Below are 23702 nucleotides of genomic sequence, written 5' to 3' on the forward strand. Positions count from 1 at the left end.
TTGAGCAAACGCAGGGGCGTGGGGGTGCGAGGAGCGGTGTTGCAGGAGGGCGAGGGAGCGGGGAGGCTGGTGTGGGGCTGTGGGGAGCGTGGCGGTGGGGAGGCGTGAGGGCTGCTGAGGCTGGGGGCAGAGCGTGCTGGAAGAGAGGGGCCAGGCGGGGCAGGAGAAGGAGGGGAAGGGGGCTGAGGCTCACCTTGTTGAGCGCGGAGGGAGGAGAAGGCGTCAGGAGAAGTGTGTGAGGGAGAGAGGCGCTGGGCCGGCTTTTATGCTGGTCCTGGCTGGGCGGGACAGCCTTTGCGCATGACGGCATTTTGCAGCCAGCAGCTGTTGGATGCCACAGCCTGGCCAGGAATGAGGAGGGTGTGTTTTCCTTCCCGCAATGCTCCAATTTCTTGTTCTTGTCTTGAGGACGTGTTAGGTTGGCCCTGGCAGCAGCTTTGAAGTGTGAGCATTAGAGGCCAAAGACTTGGTGTTGATGGCGCGTGTCAGGGCGGACAGAGGACGCAGCCACAGCATAGGAGAGGTGGGGTGTCATCAGTGTGGTCATTCATGGTACTCGTGTGGTTTCTTGTTGCGTTGTATAGAAGGGGCCCCATTTCCTCACAGCACTGTCAGGCTCGTCTGAGTTTGGAGCTGTGCCAGGCTCTAGGCGTATCATTATGATTGTGGTTTGTTCCCTTCCCGTGTTGGTGACATCTCACTGCACTGTCTTTAGGTTTGGCCTTCTTTGTTGATTGTACTCTATTCCTGTCTCGATGCCCTCTTGCTTTACGCTTTTAGCTGGCTGTATTACGTTTACATAGTAATGCTTTGGTAGAGAGGGAGCCACAGGGGTGGTTTCTGAGAAAGGTTCCAGAAGGTTCTTTCATGTTCAGTAGAGAATCCCCATGTGCAAATATATGACCCTCCAGTGAAGAAGACCATCCTGGGTGAACAGAGATCTTTGGCTGGATTTCAGGAAAACAAGGAGAGTTTAACAATTCAGAAGAAGGGTCAGGCAACTCAGGAGTACTACAGGGATGCCATGAGGGTATGCAGGGAGAAAATTATAACTGCCAAAGTCCAGCTGGAACTTAATCTGCTACTGTCCTAAAAGGAAAAAAAGTGTTTGTAGACATACATTATCAACAAACGGAGGGTAAGGAGAATCTCCATCCTTTATAGGATGGCTGGAGAAACATAGATAAAATAGTAAGAGTAGTTGTTCTCTCTGTACCCAGCCCCCTGAGCTGGAAGACAGGAGTGGGAAGCAGAATGAAGTCCCTAGAATTCAAAGGGAAATGGTTGGTGATCTGCTATACCATTTAGACAAAGGCAAGTGTATGGGGCCAGATGAGATTCAACCAAGGGTACCGAAGGAGGTGGTGGAGGTGCTCACTAAGACACTTTCCATCATTTATCAGCAGACTTGCTTCACTGGGGAGGTCATGGTTGACTGGAAGTTGGCAAATGTGATACTTATCTACAAGAAGGGCTGGAAGGAAGGTCTAGGAAACTACAGTCCTGTCAATCTGACCTTGGTGCCAAGGGAGGGCAAGGAGCAGATCATGCTGAGTGGCATCATGCTGCACATACAGGACAACCAAGCAGGTGACAAGGGCCAGTCAGCATGGATGTATGAGGGACAGGTCCTGCTTGACTAACCTGATCTCCTCTATGGCAAGGTGACCCGCTTAGTGGATGAGGGAATTGCTGTGGATTTTTTCTACCAAGACAGGCTGCAAAGCAGCATGCTGAGCATGACTTTGTGGTGCTGGTGGAGGAAAAGCATCAGCTGTGACAATGCAGCCTTGTGGCAAAATAGGCAAAGATTCTCCAGGGTTCTGTTGGGATAAGCGTTGCCAGCAGGTTGCGAGGTGGTCCTGCTGTCTTTTCAGTGCTGATGAGGCCCCTTGTTGAGTCATGTTTTAAGTTGTCTCCCCCAGTGTTACATGGAAATGGACTTCGTGGAGGGAGAGGAGTGTGGGGCCACTGAAATGCTGAAGATACCAGAGAATCCTTTGTATGAGCTGAACGTGAGAGAGCTGGGTGGGTTTTTAAGACAGAAGACAAGGCCGCTCAGGGACATGTCATCAATGTTCCTAAATACTCAAGTGAAACAAGGACAAGGGAATGAGACTCTTGTCATTGGTGCCCACGGCCAGGCCAAGGGTGAATGGAGAAAGCTGAGAAGCTGTGCCATTTCCTTGGAGGAGAAGGCAACTTTTTTTCAGTGAGAGGGTGGTCAAGAAGTGGAACCGCTTGTGCAGAGAGATACTGGAGTCTCCATCCTTGGAGATACTGAACATCCAGTCAGATGTTGGACATTGCATGAAAAGCCTACTTGAGCAGGTTGGGTGGAATTATATGATCTCCCATGACTATAGCCTTTTGATCCCTAGGTTTCTGCCAGAAGAGGTTAAAAGTGCTTTCTGAGAAGAAAGGAAGATGAGGCGCTTCAGCCTGGAAATATTATTTAGGGAAAGGAGTGAAAAGGTAGGAGCACCAAGTGGAAAAGAGACAGTCTGAGATGTTTTGGCTGTGTCCTCTGCCCGCCCAGACATGAACCACGAAAAATGAAGTCTTTGGCAACCAATGCCAATTAAAAAAATCATCAAGACAAGAACAATAACATCCTTTTATTCTCCACCAGGACCACAAGGTCCTTCTCTGCTAAGATGCTTCTCTCCAGTTGGCACCCAGCCATCCCATCTACTGGCACTGACGCCTCCCCAGAAACAGGACTTGGCCTCTCCCCTTGCTCAGCTCCATGACATTCCTCTATGTCCAGTGAAAGGAAATCAGGAAGCTCCCTCAGCAATCCTGGGTTCAAACCACCTTTCCCCATGGACTTATGCACATTCAGATACACAACCCCCTTTCTGGGGGGCAGACATGAGTCACGCTGACTCACTGGCACCCCCAGCCCAGCCCTGCACTGGCCCAACCTGCCTCTTGCCTGCCAGCCACTCCAGCACCATCAACACAGACGCACAGAGACCCTTCCTGCCCCACCTCATCTTGCTCACCAACAAACGCTACTCACACGGTCAACAAACATCTCGACACTCACCTCCACTGAATTCAGCAGGTTTGGAGAGTCTAGAGAGCTCCTTACTCACTGCAAGCCAACCAACATTATTCCAATTTAAAAAAAGAGTGTGAGTGAAGAGCCAGGAATCTGCAGACCTATTAGTCTGACCATAGTACCTGGAAAATTATGGAGAAGATCCAACTGAGTGCTGCTGAAAGGCATTTAAGGATAATGTAATCCTCAGGTACAGTCAACAGGGGTTCATTAAGGGAAAGTCCTGTTTAATTTCCTATCCTTCTACAATAACGTCACCTGCCTCGTGGATGAAGGGAAGGTGGAGGATGTCGTTTTTCTGGATTTTAGTAAAGCTTTTGATCCTGTCCCTAGTAGGGGAGTACTGTGAGCTGTTCTGAGTCCCACAGTTTAGGACAGACCTGAAGGTACTTGAAGGCACCAGGAGTCTGGCAACAAAGCTGGTGAAAGGGCTGGAAGGCATGTCTTAGGGAAGTGGCTGAGGACACTGGGCTTGTCTCATTGGGATAGAAGGAGGCTGAGGGGCGACCCCATTGCTCTCTGCAGCTTCCTGAGGAGGGGACGTGGAGAGAAGAGGTGCTGAGCTCTTCTCCTTGGGATCCAGTGACAGGATACATGGGAATGGTTCAAAGCTGAATCAGGGAGGTTCAGACTATATTACGGGAAAGATACATTTACTGAGGTGGTGGCCAAACACTGGAACAGGCTTCCTAGAGAGCCGGTTGATACCCCAAGTCTGTCAGTTTTTCAGAGGCATTTGGACAATGCCCTCATTATCTTGCTTTCACTTAAGCTCAGCCCTGAAGTGGTCAGGTTTTTGTCATCACTTAAAAGAATGAATCCTGTCTGCATTTGCTAACCTAAAGATTTGTAAATCCTTCGGATTTAGGTCAGTCTCCTGATATAACAAAGAGAAGAATGACTTGCAGAACACCTGATCACGAACTACAGACACCACTGACTGTGCACATGTAGACATTTGGAAGCCTGCACACATAGTTGAGTCCTGCTTCAACCAACCACCTGGCAGTGCCCATGACAACATCTTCACTCACGCTCAGGTCGCAGGGCCAAAAACAGGCTCCCAAATCCTTGGTCTGCTTCTTGCCATGACCCTGGGCAACCATGGCTGGATGCCCAAGTCACCACTCCATTGCTATGGGGTCCTCATCTCACCCAAGTGTGGGTCCTTGTTGCGCTGTCCACCTGGCTGCATGGTCCCCATCCCACCTACGTGGGAGTCCCCACACCACAGTCTCGCCTTCCTGTGGGGTCCACAACTGATCCCTTGGAGGGGGATCACCAGGCCACCATCCCTTCTCCCATGCAGGGCCCCACAGTGACCCATGCAGGGGGACTCTAGACCACCAGCCTCCCTGCTGCAAGGTCCATGAAGCACCAGTGCAGGGGACACCAAGCAACCGTCCCTGTGCTCTGAGGTCACACAGAAAGACCCTTTGTGAGGTCACCATCCTCCTCAGTGTGAGGTCCCTGAGGCACGGCCTGGGGCACTGAGGACCAGGAGCAGGAACAGGCTGTGACCCTGCTCTGCCGGGAAGATGGGGCTCTGTGGTGGGTTGACCCTGGCTGGCTGTCAGGTGCCCAACAAGCTGCTCTGTCACTCCCCCTCCTCAATTGGATGAGGAGAGGAAATATGACGAAAGGGTCCTGAGTCTTTGTAAGGACAGGGAGATCACCACAGGCTGCAGCGGGACAATCTGCTCCATCGTGGTGTTCACGACGGGCTGCAGGGGAATCTCTGCTCCAGCACCAGGAGCACGTCCTGCCCCTCCTTCTTCACTGACCTTGCTGTCTGTAGACATTTTTCTCTTACATATATCTCCCCCTCTCTTCCAGTTACAATCGTGCAGTTGATTTTTTCCCCTTCTTAAAGATATTCACACATTTGTGCTACCAACTTGCTGAATGGCTCAGGTTTCGCCAGCAGCCAGTCAGGTTGGAGCTGGCTGGTGCCATTGAATAGAATCAAATCATTGTTCCAGGTACAAAACACCTTTAAGATCATCAAATCCAACTGTTAAACAAGCAATACCAAGGTCACCACTAAACCATGTCCCCAGGCACCACACCTACACATCTTTTAAACACCTCCAGGGATGATGACTCCACCACTACCCTGGGCAGTCCATTCCAGGGCTTGACAACACTTTTTGTGAAAAAATTTTCCATAATATCCAAAGTAAACCTTCCCTGGCGCAGCTCGAGGCCATTTCCTCTTGTCCTGTTCCTTGTTCCTTAGGAAAGAAAATGACACCCACCTCATTAAAACCTCCTTTCAGGTAGTTGCAGACAGTGAGAAGGTCTCCCCTCTGCCTCCCTTTTTCCAGCCTACGCTTACTGAGGGTGCACTCGATCCCCTCGTCCACATCATGGAGATAGATATTAAACAGAACTGGCCCCAGTACTGAGCCCTGGGGAACACCACTTGTGAGCAGCCACCAACTGCATTTAACTCCAGTCACCACAACTATTTGGGCCCCGTCATCCAGCCAGTTCTTTGGCCAGTCAAGAGTACAACTGTCCAAGCCATGAGCAGCCACTTTCTCCAGATGAATCAGTGTCAAAGGCTTTAATAAAGTCTAAGTAGACAACATCCACAGCCATTCCCCCATCCACTAAGTGAGTCCCCTTGTCATACAAGGGAGATCAGGTTAGTCAGGCAGGACCTGCCTCTCATCACCCCGTCCTGACTGGGCCTGATCGCCTGGTTGTCCCGTACATGCAGCGTGATGGAACTCAACATGATCTGCCCCATGGCCTTCCCTGGCACCAAGGTCACACTGACAGGCCTGCAGATCCTCCGATACTCCTTCTTTCCCTTCTTCTATATAAGCGTCACATTTGCCAAACTCTGATTAACTGGGACCTCCCCGATGATGGAAACTGGCTTGGTGAGCACCTCCGCCAGCTCTCTCACAACTCCTGGGTAGAACCCATCTGTCCCCATGGACTTGTGTGTGTCTACATGGTGTAGCAGGCCACCAACCATTTCCCCTTCGATTCCCGGGGCTTCGTTCTATGCCCCATCCCTGTATTCCAGCTCAGGGACCTGAGTACACAGAGCACAACTGGGTTTACCATTAAAACCTGAGGCAAAGAAGGCATTAAGGTCGTTTCCTCATCCATTGTAAATCTGTTGCTCCCTGCATCCACTAAAAGCTGGAGATATTCCTTAGCTCTCCTTTCGTTGCAAAAATATGTACACAAAAAGTGTGTATTGTCTTTTCTAGCAGGACCCGGATTAAGTTCTACTTGGGCTTTGGCTCTTCTAATTTTACCCCTGCATAACCTAAAAACATCCTGGTGTTCCTCCTGAGTTAATTGCCTCTTCTTGCAAAGGGAAAAAACTCTCTTTTTTTCTCATGAGTTCAAGCCAAACCTCTCAGTTAAGGCCAGGCCAGTCTTCTTCCCTGCCAGCTTGTCTTTCAGCATATGGGGACTCTCTACCACACATGGGGGAATCTTCTGGTATCTTCTCACATAAGAAAACCATGAAGCTCATAGGCGACCAAAATCTTGCCACATAAAATGAACACACACAGCTACAAGCTTACAAGCAAGACACCCACAGAACACAATCAAGAGGAAAGGCCAAGTCTAATGATAAGCTGAAGGAGATGGCAGCAGGCAGGTGAGCGATCAAACGCCATGGAATGGGCAGCCCCTCATGCCTGTCACAGCTCCAAAGCCCAGACCAGCCTGTCAGAGCTGCGAGGAAATGGGGCCCCCTCTTCAGAACACACCGCAAACCACACGAGTGCCATGGGATGACCTCACTTGGGACACCCCACCTCTCCTACGCTTTGGCCGCGTCCTCTGCCCGCCCTGACACGCGCCATCAACACCAAGTCTTTGGCCTCTAATGCTCACACTTCAAAGCTGCTGCCGGGGCCAAGTGGACACATCCTCAAGACAAGAACAAGAAATTGGAGCATTGCGGGAAGGAAAACACACCCTCCTCATTCCTGGCCAGGCTGTGGCATCCAACAGCTGCTGGCTGCAAAATGCCGTCATGCGCAAAGGCTGTCCCGCCCAGCCAGGACCAGCATAAAAGCCGGCCCAGTGCCTCTCTCCCTCACACACTTCTCTTGACGCCTCCACGCTCAACAAGGTGAGCCTCAACCTCTTCCCCTCCTTCTCCTGCCCCACCTGGCCCCTCTCTTCCAGCACGCTCTGCCCCCAGCCTCAGCAGCCCTCACGCCTCCCCACCGCCACGCTCCCCACAGCCCCACACCAGCCTCCCCGCTCCCTCGCCCTCCTGCAACACCGCTCCTCGCACCCCCACGCCCCTGCGCTTGCTCAACAGCCTCTCGTCCCTTCCAGGGCCCCTCCGCACCACACACATGGCCTGCTACGACGTCTGCCGCCCCTGCGGACCCACCCCGCTGGCCAACAGCTGCAACGAGCCCTGTTCCCTGCAGTGCCAGGACTCCCGCGTCGTCATCCAGCCTCCCGCCGTGCTGGTCACCCTGCCAGGACCCATCCTCACCTCTTACCCCCAGAACACTGCCGTCGGATCCTCCTCATCGGCTGCCGTGGGCAACGAACTTGGTGCCCAGGGAGTTGCCATCAACTCCGGCGCCTTCGGCTACGGCTTCGGAGGCCTGGGCGGCTTCGGAGGCCTGGGCTCCTGCGGCGGCAGAAGGGGCGGCTACATCTGCTAAGGCCTCTCGCCACCACCCCTGACGCCAACACCCTGAAAGCCACAGCACGGACTGAGTACTCACCTCTGGACCCTTCTCGGCACGCGGACCTGCTGGCCGTGGCTCCTCCTCTAAAAGAGGCAGGAAGACCTTGGTGCTCTGGCAACATCTATGTCACACAAGTGACCTCAGCTGTTGGTCGTCCTACATGCAGCTTATACCTGTGACCTTCTACTTGGTGCTCCTGCCTTTTCACTCTTTTTGTTCCTCAATAAAATTCTCCTGCATCCCCGCATGAGATGCCTCCTCTTCATTTTTCTCCTAAGATTATTCCAGGCTCACCGAAAGCAAAGCCAGGTTTAGACTCGACATTAGGAAACATTTTGTTACCACGGTGGTGGTCAAACACTGGAACAGGCTTCCGAGAGAGATGGTCCATGCCTCAAGCCTGTCAGGGTTCCAGAAGCATTTGGACAATGCCCTTAATACCATGCTCACTTTTGCTCAGCCTCGAAGTGCTCAGGCAGTGAGACTAGATGATCACTGTAGGTCCCTTGCAACTGGACTGCTCTAGTCTAGTCTTGTCTGTTCTCCTTCACCAACCCTTTCCCATGCAAACATCCCCTCCAGGTTCTCAGGTGCACGGCCCCACGCACGCCTCCCATCGCCCCTCCACAACGCCCAGTCCCACTCCGGCCCCACAAACACTGCGCAGAGAAATGGCCTCAGCCCTCGGCACTCACCCCACATTCACACTCCAAAGGCCGGCACTTTTGACTGGCTGCCAAGAGGATTTAACTCCATCCACCACAACTCTTGGGCCCAGCCATCCAGCCAGTATTTTAGCCAGTGAATAGCACACCCATCCAAGCCATGAGCAGACATTTTCTCCAGGAGAAATGATGTCAATGGCTTACAAAAGTCAAGGTAGACAAAATCCACAGCTTTGCCCTCATCCACTAAGCGGGTCATCTTGTCATAGAAAGAGATCAAGTTGGTCAAGCAGGACCTGCCCTTCACAAACTCATGCTGACTGCGTCTTATGACCTGGTTGTCCCATACATGTGACATGATGGCACTCCAGATGATCTGCTCTGTAATCTTCCCCAGCACAGAGGTCAGAAAGACAGGGCTGTAATTCCTCAGATCCTCCTTACAGCACTTCTTAAAAGTAAGTGTCAAACTTGCTAAACTCCAGTCAACTGGGACCTACCCAGGGAACCAGGACTGTTGATAAATGATGGAAAGTGGCTTGGTGAGCACATCCACCGGCTCCCTCAGAACCTTTTGCAAGATCCCATCCGCCCCATAGACCTGTGTGTGTCTAAGAGTTTTAGCACTTCACCAACCATTTCCCCGTAGATTATGAGGGCTTCGTTTTGCTTCCTATCCCTTTTTTCAGCTCAGGGGACCGGCTACTTGGGAAACGACTGCTCTTACTATTAAAGGCTGAGGCAAAGAAAGCATTAAGGACTTTTCTCATCCTTTGCCACTGTGTTTGCCCCCACATTCAATGCACAATGGAGATTCTCCTTCGCCCTCCTTCTGTTGTGAATTTATGTAAAGAAACTTATGACCTTTTAGGGCAGAAGCAACGGTAAGTTCCAGTTGGGCTTTGGCCCTTCTATTTTCCCCCCTGCAAAAACAACTACATCCTTTTGCACCTCCTAAGTTGTCTACACCTTCTTTCAAAAGTCACAAACTCTTCTTCTTTTCCTGATTTCAAGGCAAAGCTCTCTGTTGACCAAGGCAAGTCTTTTTTCCTACCGGCAGGTCTTTTGCAACAGAGGGATTCTCTATCGAACATGGGCAATCTTCTGAAACCTTCTCAAAGACACCACCCCAGTAGCACCCTTGCAACCAGAACTTTGCCATGTAAAACAAATAGGTCCACTTACAAGGCTTACAAGAAACAGAGGCAGCAGGACACCGACAGGACAGAGTCAACGGGAAAGGCCAGGTCTAAGACAGGCTTAGTGAGACAGCAGAAACATGGGAAGGCAACAGACACCACAGAAAGGGTAGCACCTCACATCCAGTAGAGCTATAAAACCCTGACCAGCCTGCCACGGCTGCGAGGAAATGGGGCCCCCTCTTCAGAACACACCGCAAACCACACGAGTGCCATGGGATGACCTCACTTGGGACACCCCACCTCTCCTACGCTTTGGCCGCGTCCTCTGCCTGCCCTGACACGCGCCATCAACACCAAGTCTTTGGCCTCTAATGCTCGCACTTCAAAGCTGCCGCCAGGGCCAACTGGACACGTCCTCAAGACAAGAACAAGAAATTGGAGTGTTGCGGGAAGGAAAACACACCCTCCTCATTCCTGGCCAGGCTGTGGCATCCAACAGCTGCTGGCTGCAAAATGCCGTCACGCGCAAAGGCTGTCCCGCCCAGCCAGGACCAGCATAAAAGCCGGCCCAGCGCCTCTCTCCCTCACACACTTCTCCTGACGCCTTCTCTTCCCTCCGCGCTCAACAAGGTGAGCCTCAGCCCCCTTCCCCTCCTTCTCCTGCCCCGCCTGGCCCCTCTCTTCCAGCACGCTCTGCCCCCAGCCTCAGCAGCCCTCACGCCTCCCCACCGCCACGCTCCCCACAGCCCCACACCAGCCTCCCCGCTCCCTCGCGCTCCTGCAACACCGCTCCTCGCACCCCCACGCCCCTGCGCTTGCTCAACAGCCTCTCGTCCCTTCCAGGGCCCCTCCGCACCACACACATGGCCTGCTACGACGCCTGCCGCCCCTGCGGACCCACCCCGCTGGCCAACAGCTGCAACGAGCCCTGTTCCCTGCAGTGCCAGGACTCCCGCGTCGTCATCCAGCCTCCCGCCGTGCTGGTCACCCTGCCAGGACCCATCCTCACCTCTTACCCCCAGAGCACTGCCGTCGGATCCTCCTCATCGGCTGCCGTGGGCAACGAACTGGGTGCCCAGGGAGTTGCCATCAACTCCGGCCGCTTTGGCTACGGCTACGGCTTCGGAGGCCTGGGCGGCTTCGGAGGCCTGGGCTCCTGCGGCGGCAGAAGGGGCGGCTACATCTGCTAAGGGCTCTCGCCACCACCCCTGACGCCAACCACACACACCCTGGAAGCCACGGCACGGATTGAAGACACGCACCTCTAGGCCCTTCCTGGCACATGGACCTGCTGTCCACGGCTCCTCCTCTCCAGGCACCAAACACATAAGCAGCAAAGGGGCAGCCTGGGCTGCCTGCAAACGTGGCCTGTGGCCCTTCTCCACTTCTCCCACATCTTTCTTTGCACCTCAGACTTGCTCCCTTCCACTTGGCACTCCTGTATTTTTCATTCTTTCCTCTCAATAAAGCTCTCCTGCACCCCAGCCTGAGACGCGGCCTATTGTTTTCTTGTCCCGTGGCTCACCCAACTTCACCTGATCAAAAACAGGGCTCAATAGCCCATGGACGGAAAAGGGAAACAAGTCCTCTCCTAGGAAATATGCCACCACCAACACTGGTGCCGCACGACTTCCAGGATGTGACACAAACCCATCACTGGCTCAAAGAGAGGCTTCAACATGACAATGCTTCCTTGCACATGTCTCAGACAAAATCTCTCCCTTCCACCACAGACGTGACTAACTCTCTCCCCCAGCACGACCCTCCAGCCCTCCCAGCAAACAGACTTCATTCCCTCCCCTCCAAGATTTCCACATATTGACGACATCCCCCAAGTGCTCTTTGCCTCCTGGCTAAACAGTCCCAGCTCTCTCAGCCTCTCCTCAAATGGAAGATGTTCTAGACCCTTTACCATGTACGTGGCCCCGCAATTTTCCTTTATCCACTGGGGAGCCCAGACCCGCACACAGGACCCCACATGGGACCTCACCAGTGCTGAGGAGAGCGGAAGGGTCACCTCCTTCAACCTCCTGCCAACACTTTTCCCAATGCTGCCCTGGAGGCTGCCGGCCCCTTTTGCCTCAAGGGTTCATTGCCACCTCAGGGTCCTTTTATTCTCCACCAGGACCACAAGGTCCTTCTCTGCTAAGATGCTTCTCTCCAGCTGGCACCCAGCCATCCCACCTACCGGCACTGACGCCTCCCCAGAAACAGGACTTGGCCTCTCCCCTTGCTCAGCTCCATGACATTCCTCTATGTCCAGTGAAAGGAAATCAGGAAGCTCCCTCAGCAATCCTGGGTTCAAACCACCCTTCCCCATGGACTTATGCACATTCAGATACACAACGCCCTTTCTGGGGGGCAGACATGAGTCACGCTGACTCACTGGCACCCCCAGCCCAGCCCTGCACTGGCCCAACCTGCCTCTTGCCTGCCAGCCACTCCAGCACCATCAACACAGACGCACAGAGACCCTTCCTGCCCCACCTCATCTTGCTCACCAACAAACGCTACTCACGCGGTGAACAAATTCAGCAGGTTTGGAGAGTCTAGAGAGCTCCTTACTCACTGCAAGCCAACCAACATTATTCCAATTTAAAAAAAGAGTGTGAGTGAAGAGCCAGGAATCTGCAGACCTATTAGTCTGACCATAGTACCTGGAAAATTATGGAGAAGATCCAACTGAGTGCTGTTGAAAGGCATTTAAGGATAATGTAATCCTCAGGTACAGTCAACAGGGGTTCATTAAGGGAAACTCCTGTTTAATTTCCTATCCTTCTACAATAAGTTCACCTGCCTCGTGGATGAAGGGAAGGTGGAGGATGTAGTTTTTCTGGATTTTAGTAAAGCTTTTGATCCTGTCCCTAGTAGGGGAGTACTGTGAGCTGTTCTGAGTACCACAGTTTAGGACAGACCTGAAGGTACTTGAAGGCACCAGGAGTCTGGCAACAAAGCTGGTGAAAGGGCTGGAAGGCATGTCTTAGGGAAGTGGCTGAGGACACTGGGCTTGTCTCATTGGGAGAGAAGGAGGCTGAGGGGCGACCCCATTGCTCTCTGCAGCTTCCTGAGGAGGGGACGTGGAGAGAAGAGGTGCTGAGCTCTTCTCCTTGGGATCCAGTGACAGGATACATGGGAATGGTTCAAAGCTGAATCAGGGAGGTTCAGACTATATTACGGGAAAGACACATTTACTGAGGTGGTGGCCAAACACTGGAACAGGCTTCCTAGAGAGCCAGTTGATACCCTAAGTCTGTCAGTTTTTCAGAGGCATTTGGACAATGCCCTCATTATCTTGCTTTCACTTCTGCTCAGCCCTGAAGTGGTCAGGTTTTTGTCATCACTTAAAAGAATGAATCCTGCCTGCATTTGCTAACCTAAAGATTTGTAAATCCTTCAGATTTAGGTCAGTCTCCTGATATAACAAAGAGAAGAATGACTTGCATAACACCTGATCACGAACTACAGACACCACTGACTGTGCACATGTAGACATTTGGAAGCCTGCACACATAGTTGAGTCCTGCTTCAAAACGTATCTCGAGATGGTTGGATAAAGTGTCCTTCAGCTGAATGTTGCTCATTATACACTAAACAGGTTATGTAATGCAATATGCAAATGTGCAACCAATTGGCTCTTTAGGGTGTAAACCTAGTGATAAGATTATGTATGTATTACCTTTTACTATTCTTGCTAGCATGCTGGCTTTATTCCAGCCTCCAGACTTCCACCACTGTGCAATAAACAATACCCTGTCTCTGTGTGCTAAATTTGGCTCATTTGTATGCACACCAGGTAAAGAACCCTGTTTTGGGGACTAGATGATCACCATAGGTTCCCTCCAACTGGACAGGTCTAGTCTCATCTGTTCTCCTTCACCAACCCTTTGCCATGCAAACATCCCCTCCAGGTTCTCAGGCGCACAGCCCCGCGCACCACGCACGCCTCCCATTGCCCCTCCACTACGCCCAGTCCCTTTCTGGCCCCACAAACACTGCACAGAGAAATGGCCTCACCCCTCGGCACTCACCCCACATTCACACCCCAAAGGCCATCCCTCACCAGCCTCCCCTGCCTGCCGGTCCCGCTCCCGTGGGCCTCTCACCGGCCTCACCAGCTCTCCCAGACCTCACCAGCCTCAGCCCCCCCACTGCAGCCTCCCCCCCAACACAGCCAGGCACTGCCTAAGCACCTCCATGACCAGCCAATCAGGGAGCAGATAACAACATGACCATCAAGCAGCAGGTAACAACCTGACAATCAGGAGGCCACTTACAGCCGCTGTAGAAGCACCTGGAGGGTTCCAGAATGCGCCTTTCAGGACCCCGAAATCAACACTTCTTCTACAATAAATACATAACCCTCACCAAATGGCCTCAAAACAACTGCTGGAGGGGGAATGAATGAGTAGAAATGCTGACAAAAACTAAACCAAAGGCCTCGGGCAACAGTAGTTGAGGGGACTTGGAAAGCTAAGACGGAAGGAAAATGTCCTGATTAAGTAACAACCCCAAAAAGCTGCAATCAGTAAATACATAAACAGACTCTGCACTTCCTGCCTGTGCTGCAGGGTGTCAGGGCACCCAAGTGGGGTCCCCTGTCATGGCCCCCGCTTCCTGTGGTCCCCAGCCCAACCACCTGGCAGTGCCCATGACAACATCTTCACTCACGCTCAGGTCGCAGGCCAAAAACAGGCTCCCAAATCCTTGGTCTGCTTCTTGCCATGACCCTGGGCAACCATGGCTGGATGCCCAAGTCACCACTCCATTGCTATGGGGTCCTCATCTCACCCAAGTGTGGGTCCTTGTTGCGCTGTCCACCTGGCTGCATGGTCCCCATCCCACCTACGTGGGAGTCCCCACACCACAGTCTCACCTTCCTGTGGGGTCCACAACTGATCCCTTGGAGGGGGATCACCAGGCCACCATCCCTTCTCCCATGCAGGGCCCCACAGTGACCCATGCAGGGGGACTCTAGACCACCAGCCTCCCTGCTGCAAGGTCCATGAAGCACCAGTGCAGGGGACACCAAGCAACCGTCCCTGTGCTCTGAGGTCACACAGAAAGACCCTTTGTGAGGTCACCATCCTCCTCAGTGTGAGGTCCCTGAGGCACGGCCTGGGGCACTGAGGACCAGGAGCAGGAACAAGCCTGTGACCCTGCTCTGCCGGGAAGATGGGGCTCTGTGGTGGGTTGACCCTGGCTGGCTGTCAGGTGCCCAACAAGCTGCTCTGTCACTCCCCCTCCTCAATTGGATGAGGAGAGGAAATATGACAAAAGGGTCCTGAGTCTTTGTAAGGACAGGGAGATCACCACAGGCTGCAGCGGGACAATCTGCTCCATCATGGTGTTCACGACGGGCTGCAGGGGAATCTCTGCTCCAGCACCAGGAGCACGTCCTGCCCCTCCTTCTTCACTGACCTTGCTGTCTGTAGACATTTTTCTCTTACATATATCTCCCCCTCTCTTCCAGTTACAATTGTGCAGTTGATTTTTTCCCCTTCTTAAAGATATTCACACATTTGTGCTACCAACTTGCTGAACGGCTCAGGTTTCGCCAGCAGCCAGTCAGGTTGGAGCTGGCTGCTGCCATTGAATAGAATCAAATCATTGTTCCAGGTACAAAAGACCTTTAAGATCATCAAATCCAACTGTTAAACAAGCAATACCAAGGTCACCACTAAACCATGTCCCCAGGCACCACACCTACACATCTTTTAAACACCTCCAGGGATGATGACTCCACCACTACCCTGGGCAGTCCATTCCAGGGCTTGACAACACTTTTTGTGAATAAATTTTCCATAATATCCAAAGTAAACCTTCCCTGGCGCAGCTTGAGGCCATTTCCTCTTGTCCTGTTCCTTGTTCCTTATGAAAGACAATGACACCCACCTCATTAAAACCTCCTTTCAGGTAGTTGCAGACAGTGAGAAGGTCTCCCCTCTGCCTCCCTTTTTCCAGCCTACGCTTACTGAGGGTGCACTCGATCCCCTCGTCCACATCATGGAGATAGATATTAAACAGAACTGGCCCCAGTACTGAGCCCTGGGGAACACCACTTGTGAGCAGCCACCAACTGCATTTAACTCCAGTCACCACAACTATTTGGGCCCCGTCATCCAGCCAGTTCTTTGGCCAGTCAAGAGTACAACTGTCCAAGCCATGAGCAGACACTTTCTCCAAATGAATCAGTGTCAAAGGCTTTAATAAAGTCTAAGTAGACAACATCCACAGCCATTCCCCCATCCACTAAGTGAGTCACCTTGTCATACAAGGGAGATCAGGTTAGTCAGGCAGGACCTGCCTCTCATCACCCCGTCCTGACTGGGCCTGATCGCCTGGTTGTCCTGTACATGCAGCGTGATGGAACTCAACATGACCTGCCCCATGGCCTTCCCTGGCACCAAGGTCACACTGACAGGCCTGCAGATCCTCCGATACTCCTTCTTTCCCTTCTTCTATATAAGCGTCACATTTGCCAAACTCTGATTAACTGGGACCTCCCCGATGATGGAAACTGGCTTGGTGAGCACCTCCGCCATCTCTCTCACAACTCCTGGGTAGAACCCATCTGGCCCCACGGACTTGTGTGTGTCTACATGGTGTAGCAGGCCACCAACCATTTCCCCTTCGATTCCGGGGGCTTCGTTCTATGCCCCATCCCTGTATTCCAGCTCAGGGACCTGAGTACACAGAGCACAACTGGGTTTACCATTAAAACCTGAGGCAAAGAAGGCATTAAGGTCGTTTCCTCATCCATTGTAAATCTGTTGCTCCCTGCATCCACTAAAAGCGGGAGATATTCCTTAGCTCTCCTTTCGTTGCAAAAATATGTACACAACAAGTCTGTATTGTCTTTTCTAGCAGGACCCGGATTAAGTTCTACTTGGGCTTTGGCTCTTCTAATTTTCCCCCTGCATAACCTAAAAACATCCTGGTGTTCCTCCTGAGTTAATTGCCTCTTCTTGCAAAGGGAAAAAACTCTCTTTTTTTCTCATGAGTTCAAGCCAAACCTCTCAGTTAAGGCCAGGCCAGTCTTCTTCCCTGCCAGCTTGTCTTTCAGCATATGGGGACTCTCTACCACACATGGGGGAATCTTCTGGTATCTTCTCACATAAGAAAACCATGAAGCTCATAGGCGACCAAAATCTTGCCACATAAAATGAATACACACAGCTACAAGCTTACAAGCAAGACACCCACAGAACACAATCAAGAGGAAAGGCCAAGTCTAATGATAAGCTGAAGGAGATGGCAGCAGGCAGGTGAGCGATCAAACGCCATGGAATGGGCAGCCCCTCATGCCTGTCACAGCTCCAAAGCCCAGACCAGCCTGTCAGAGCTGCGAGGAAATGGGGCCCCCTCTTCAGAACACACCGCAAACCACACGAGTGCCATGGGATGACCTCACTTGGGACACCCCACCTCTCCTACGCTTTGGCCGCGTCCTCTGCCCGCCCTGACACGCGCCATCAACACCAAGTCTTTGGCCTCTAATGCTCGCACTTCAAAGCTGCCGCCAGGGCCAACTGAACACGTCCTCAAGACAAGAACAAGAAATTGGAGCGTTGCGGGAAGGAAAACACACCCTCCTCATTCCTGGCCAGGCTGTGGCATCCAACAGCTGCTGGCTGCAAAATGCCGTCATGCGCAAAGGCTGTCCCGCCCAGCCAGGACCAGCATAAAAGCCGGCCCAGCGCCTCTCTCCCTCACACACTTCTCCTGACGCCTTCTCTTCCCTCCGCGCTCAACAAGGTGAGCCTCAGCCCCCTTCCCCTCCTTCTCCTGCCCCGCCTGGCCCCTCTCTTCCAGCACGCTCTGCCCCCAGCCTCAGCAGCCCTCACGCCTCCCCACCGCCACGCTCCCCACAGCCCCACACCAGCCTCCCCGCTCCCTCGCGCTCCTGCAACACCGCTCCTCGCACCCCCACGCCCCTGCGCTTGCTCAACAGCCTCTCGTCCCTTCCAGGGCCCCTCCGCACCACACACATGGCCTGCTACGACGCCTGCCGCCCCTGCGGACCCACCCCGCTGGCCAACAGCTGCAACGAGCCCTGTTCCCTGCAGTGCCAGGACTCCCGCGTCGTCATCCAGCCTCCCGCCGTGCTGGTCACCCTGCCAGGACCCATCCTCACCTCTTACCCCCAGAGCACTGCCGTCGGATCCTCCTCATCGGCTGCCGTGGGCAACGAACTGGGTGCCCAGGGAGTTGCCATCAACTCCGGCCGCTTTGGCTACGGCTACGGCTTCGGAGGCCTGGGCGGCTTCGGAGGCCTGGGCTCCTGCGGCGGCAGAAGGGGCGGCTACATCTGCTAAGGCCTCTCGCCACCACCCCTGACGCCAACCACACACACCCTGGAAGCCACGGCACGGATTGAAGACACGCACCTCTAGGCCCTTCCTGGCACATGGACCTGCTGTCCACGGCTCCTCCTCTCCAGGCACCAAACACATAAGCAGCAAAGGGGCAGCCTGGGCTGCCTGCAAACGTGGCCTGTGGCCCTTCTCCACTTCTCCCACATCTTTCTTTGCACCTCAGACTTGCTCCCTTCCACTTGGCACTCCTGTATTTTTCATTCTTTCCTCTCAATAAAGCTCTCCTGCACCCCAGCCTGAGACGCGGCCTATTGTTTTCTTGTCCCGTGGCTCACCCAACTTCACCTGATCAAAAACAGGGCTCAATAGCCCATGGACGGAAAAGGGAAACAAGTCCTCTCCTAGGAAATATGCCACCACCAACACTGGTGCCGCACGACTTCCAGGATGTGACACAAACCCATCACTGGCTCAAAGAGAGGCTTCAACATGACAATGCTTCCTTGCACATGTCTCAGACAAAATCTCTCCCTTCCACCACAGACGTGACTAACTCTCTCCCCCAGCACGACCCTCCAGCCCTCCCAGCAAACAGACTTCATTCCCTCCCCTCCAAGATTTCCACATATTGACGACATCCCCCAAGTGCTCTTTGCCTCCTGGCTAAACAGTCCCAGCTCTCTCAGCCTCTCCTCAAATGGAAGATGTTCTAGACCCTTTACCATGTACGTGGCCCCGCAATTTTCCTTTATCCACTAGGGAGCCCAGACCCGCACACAGGACCCCACATGGGACCTCACCAGTGCTGAGGAGAGCGGAAGGGTCACCTCCTTCAACCTCCTGCCAACACTTTTCCCAATGCTGCCCTGGAGGCTGCCGGCCCCTTTTGCCTCAAGGGTTCATTGCCACCTCAGGGTCCTTTTATTCTCCACCAGGACCACAAGGTCCTTCTCTGCTAAGATGCTTCTCTCCAGCTGGCACCCAGCCATCCCACCTACCGGCACTGACGCCTCCCCAGAAACAGGACTTGGCCTCTCCCCTTGCTCAGCTCCATGACATTCCTCTATGTCCAGTGAAAGGAAATCAGGAAGCTCCCTCAGCAATCCTGGGTTCAAACCACCCTTCCCCATGGACTTATGCACATTCAGATACACAACGCCCTTTCTGGGGGGCAGACATGAGTCACGCTGACTCACTGGCACCCCCAGCCCAGCCCTGCACTGGCCCAACCTGCCTCTTGCCTGCCAGCCACTCCAGCACCATCAACACAGACGCACAGAGACCCTTCCTGCCCCACCTCATCTTGCTCACCAACAAACGCTACTCACGCGGTGAACAAATTCAGCAGGTTTGGAGAGTCTAGAGAGCTCCTTACTCACTGCAAGCCAACCAACATTATTCCAATTTAAAAAAAGAGTGTGAGTGAAGAGCCAGGAATCTGCAGACCTATTAGTCTGACCATAGTACCTGGAAAATTATGGAGAAGATCCAACTGAGTGCTGTTGAAAGGCATTTAAGGATAATGTAATCCTCAGGTACAGTCAACAGGGGTTCATTAAGGGAAACTCCTGTTTAATTTCCTATCCTTCTACAATAAGTTCACCTGCCTCGTGGATGAAGGGAAGGTGGAGGATGTAGTTTTTCTGGATTTTAGTAAAGCTTTTGATCCTGTCCCTAGTAGGGGAGTACTGTGAGCTGTTCTGAGTACCACAGTTTAGGACAGACCTGAAGGTACTTGAAGGCACCAGGAGTCTGGCAACAAAGCTGGTGAAAGGGCTGGAAGGCATGTCTTAGGGAAGTGGCTGAGGACACTGGGCTTGTCTCATTGGGAGAGAAGGAGGCTGAGGGGCGACCCCATTGCTCTCTGCAGCTTCCTGAGGAGGGGACGTGGAGAGAAGAGGTGCTGAGCTCTTCTCCTTGGGATCCAGTGACAGGATACATGGGAATGGTTCAAAGCTGAATCAGGGAGGTTCAGACTATATTACGGGAAAGACACATTTACTGAGGTGGTGGCCAAACACTGGAACAGGCTTCCTAGAGAGCCAGTTGATACCCTAAGTCTGTCAGTTTTTCAGAGGCATTTGGACAATGCCCTCATTATCTTGCTTTCACTTCTGCTCAGCCCTGAAGTGGTCAGGTTTTTGTCATCACTTAAAAGAATGAATCCTGCCTGCATTTGCTAACCTAAAGATTTGTAAATCCTTCAGATTTAGGTCAGTCTCCTGATATAACAAAGAGAAGAATGACTTGCATAACACCTGATCACGAACTACAGACACCACTGACTGTGCACATGTAGACATTTGGAAGCCTGCACACATAGTTGAGTCCTGCTTCAAAACGTATCTCGAGATGGTTGGATAAAGTGTCCTTCAGCTGAATGTTGCTCATTATACACTAAACAGGTTATGTAATGCAATATGCAAATGTGCAACCAATTGGCTCTTTAGGGTGTAAACCTAGTGATAAGATTATGTATGTATTACCTTTTACTATTCTTGCTAGCATGCTGGCTTTATTCCAGCCTCCAGACTTCCACCACTGTGCAATAAACAATACCCTGTCTCTGTGTGCTAAATTTGGCTCATTTGTATGCACACCAGGTAAAGAACCCTGTTTTGGGGACTAGATGATCACCATAGGTTCCCTCCAACTGGACAGGTCTAGTCTCATCTGTTCTCCTTCACCAACCCTTTGCCATGCAAACATCCCCTCCAGGTTCTCAGGCGCACAGCCCCGCGCACCACGCACGCCTCCCATTGCCCCTCCACTACGCCCAGTCCCTTTCTGGCCCCACAAACACTGCACAGAGAAATGGCCTCACCCCTCGGCACTCACCCCACATTCACACCCCAAAGGCCATCCCTCACCAGCCTCCCCTGCCTGCCGGTCCCGCTCCCGTGGGCCTCTCACCGGCCTCACCAGCTCTCCCAGACCTCACCAGCCTCAGCCCCCCCACTGCAGCCTCCCCCCCAACACAGCCAGGCACTGCCTAAGCACCTCCATGACCAGCCAATCAGGGAGCAGATAACAACATGACCATCAAGCAGCAGGTAACAACCTGACAATCAGGAGGCCACTTACAGCCGCTGTAGAAGCACCTGGAGGGTTCCAGAATGCGCCTTTCAGGACCCCGAAATCAACACTTCTTCTACAATAAATACATAACCCTCACCAAATGGCCTCAAAACAACTGCTGGAGGGGGAATGAATGAGTAGAAATGCTGACAAAAACTAAACCAAAGGCCTCGGGCAACAGTAGTTGAGGGGACTTGGAAAGCTAAGACGGAAGGAAAATGTCCTGATTAAGTAACAACCCCAAAAAGCTGCAATCAGTAAATACATAAACAGACTCTGCACTTCCTGCCTGTGCTGCAGGGTGTCAGGGCACCCAAGTGGGGTCCCCTGTCATGGCCCCCGCTTCCTGTGGTCCCCAGCCCAACCACCTGGCAGTGCCCATGACAACATCTTCACTCACGCTCAGGTCGCAGGCCAAAAACAGGCTCCCAAATCCTTGGTCTGCTTCTTGCCATGACCCTGGGCAACCATGGCTGGATGCCCAAGTCACCACTCCATTGCTATGGGGTCCTCATCTCACCCAAGTGTGGGTCCTTGTTGCGCTGTCCACCTGGCTGCATGGTCCCCATCCCACCTACGTGGGAGTCCCCACACCACAGTCTCACCTTCCTGTGGGGTCCACAACTGATCCCTTGGAGGGGGATCACCAGGCCACCATCCCTTCTCCCATGCAGGGCCCCACAGTGACCCATGCAGGGGGACTCTAGACCACCAGCCTCCCTGCTGCAAGGTCCATGAAGCACCAGTGCAGGGGACACCAAGCAACCGTCCCTGTGCTCTGAGGTCACACAGAAAGACCCTTTGTGAGGTCACCATCCTCCTCAGTGTGAGGTCCCTGAGGCACGGCCTGGGGCACTGAGGACCAGGAGCAGGAACAAGCCTGTGACCCTGCTCTGCCGGGAAGATGGGGCTCTGTGGTGGGTTGACCCTGGCTGGCTGTCAGGTGCCCAACAAGCTGCTCTGTCACTCCCCCTCCTCAATTGGATGAGGAGAGGAAATATGACAAAAGGGTCCTGAGTCTTTGTAAGGACAGGGAGATCACCACAGGCTGCAGCGGGACAATCTGCTCCATCATGGTGTTCACGACGGGCTGCAGGGGAATCTCTGCTCCAGCACCAGGAGCACGTCCTGCCCCTCCTTCTTCACTGACCTTGCTGTCTGTAGACATTTTTCTCTTACATATATCTCCCCCTCTCTTCCAGTTACAATTGTGCAGTTGATTTTTTCCCCTTCTTAAAGATATTCACACATTTGTGCTACCAACTTGCTGAACGGCTCAGGTTTCGCCAGCAGCCAGTCAGGTTGGAGCTGGCTGCTGCCATTGAATAGAATCAAATCATTGTTCCAGGTACAAAAGACCTTTAAGATCATCAAATCCAACTGTTAAACAAGCAATACCAAGGTCACCACTAAACCATGTCCCCAGGCACCACACCTACACATCTTTTAAACACCTCCAGGGATGATGACTCCACCACTACCCTGGGCAGTCCATTCCAGGGCTTGACAACACTTTTTGTGAATAAATTTTCCATAATATCCAAAGTAAACCTTCCCTGGCGCAGCTTGAGGCCATTTCCTCTTGTCCTGTTCCTTGTTCCTTATGAAAGACAATGACACCCACCTCATTAAAACCTCCTTTCAGGTAGTTGCAGACAGTGAGAAGGTCTCCCCTCTGCCTCCCTTTTTCCAGCCTACGCTTACTGAGGGTGCACTCGATCCCCTCGTCCACATCATGGAGATAGATATTAAACAGAACTGGCCCCAGTACTGAGCCCTGGGGAACACCACTTGTGAGCAGCCACCAACTGCATTTAACTCCAGTCACCACAACTATTTGGGCCCCGTCATCCAGCCAGTTCTTTGGCCAGTCAAGAGTACAACTGTCCAAGCCATGAGCAGACACTTTCTCCAAATGAATCAGTGTCAAAGGCTTTAATAAAGTCTAAGTAGACAACATCCACAGCCATTCCCCCATCCACTAAGTGAGTCCCCTTGTCATACAAGGGAGATCAGGTTAGTCAGGCAGGACCTGCCTCTCATCACCCCGTCCTGACTGGGCCTGATCGCCTGGTTGTCCTGTACATGCAGCGTGATGGAACTCAACATGACCTGCCCCATGGCCTTCCCTGGCACCAAGGTCACACTGACAGGCCTGCAGATCCTCCGATACTCCTTCTTTCCCTTCTTCTATATAAGCGTCACATTTGCCAAACTCTGATTAACTGGGACCTCCCCGATGATGGAAACTGGCTTGGTGAGCACCTCCGCCATCTCTCTCACAACTCCTGGGTAGAACCCATCTGGCCCCACGGACTTGTGTGTGTCTACATGGTGTAGCAGGCCACCAACCATTTCCCCTTCGATTCCGGGGGCTTCGTTCTATGCCCCATCCCTGTATTCCAGCTCAGGGACCTGAGTACACAGAGCACAACTGGGTTTACCATTAAAACCTGAGGCAAAGAAGGCATTAAGGTCGTTTCCTCATCCATTGTAAATCTGTTGCTCCCTGCATCCACTAAAAGCGGGAGATATTCCTTAGCTCTCCTTTCGTTGCAAAAATATGTACACAACAAGTCTGTATTGTCTTTTCTAGCAGGACCCGGATTAAGTTCTACTTGGGCTTTGGCTCTTCTAATTTTCCCCCTGCATAACCTAAAAACATCCTGGTGTTCCTCCTGAGTTAATTGCCTCTTCTTGCAAAGGGAAAAAACTCTCTTTTTTTCTCATGAGTTCAAGCCAAA

The 23702-nt window shown here is 52.7% G+C and overlaps 3 protein-coding genes across 3 annotated transcripts; all 3 read left to right on the top strand.

Annotated features, from left to right (window-relative positions):
* Positions 1–7410: 7410 nt before the first annotated feature.
* On the top strand, positions 7411–7731 carry LOC135985489 (feather beta keratin-like). Its single transcript, XM_065628863.1, has one exon. It carries the CDS (start codon positions 7411–7413, stop codon positions 7729–7731), a length of 321 nt encoding a protein of 106 aa, XP_065484935.1.
* A 2697-nt stretch (positions 7732–10428) lies between these two features.
* LOC135985712 (feather beta keratin-like) lies at positions 10429–10755 on the top strand. The gene has a single exon (XM_065629275.1). It carries the CDS (start codon positions 10429–10431, stop codon positions 10753–10755), a length of 327 nt encoding a protein of 108 aa, XP_065485347.1.
* Positions 10756–17553: 6798 nt separating this feature from the next.
* LOC135985805 (feather beta keratin-like) lies at positions 17554–17880 on the top strand. Its single transcript, XM_065629430.1, has one exon. It carries the CDS (start codon positions 17554–17556, stop codon positions 17878–17880), a length of 327 nt encoding a protein of 108 aa, XP_065485502.1.
* The last annotated feature ends 5822 nt before the right edge of the window (positions 17881–23702 follow it).

The sequence above is a fragment of the Caloenas nicobarica genome, chromosome 2 (assembly GCF_036013445.1).
Source record: "Caloenas nicobarica isolate bCalNic1 chromosome 2, bCalNic1.hap1, whole genome shotgun sequence".
NCBI lineage: Eukaryota > Metazoa > Chordata > Aves > Columbiformes > Columbidae > Caloenas > Caloenas nicobarica.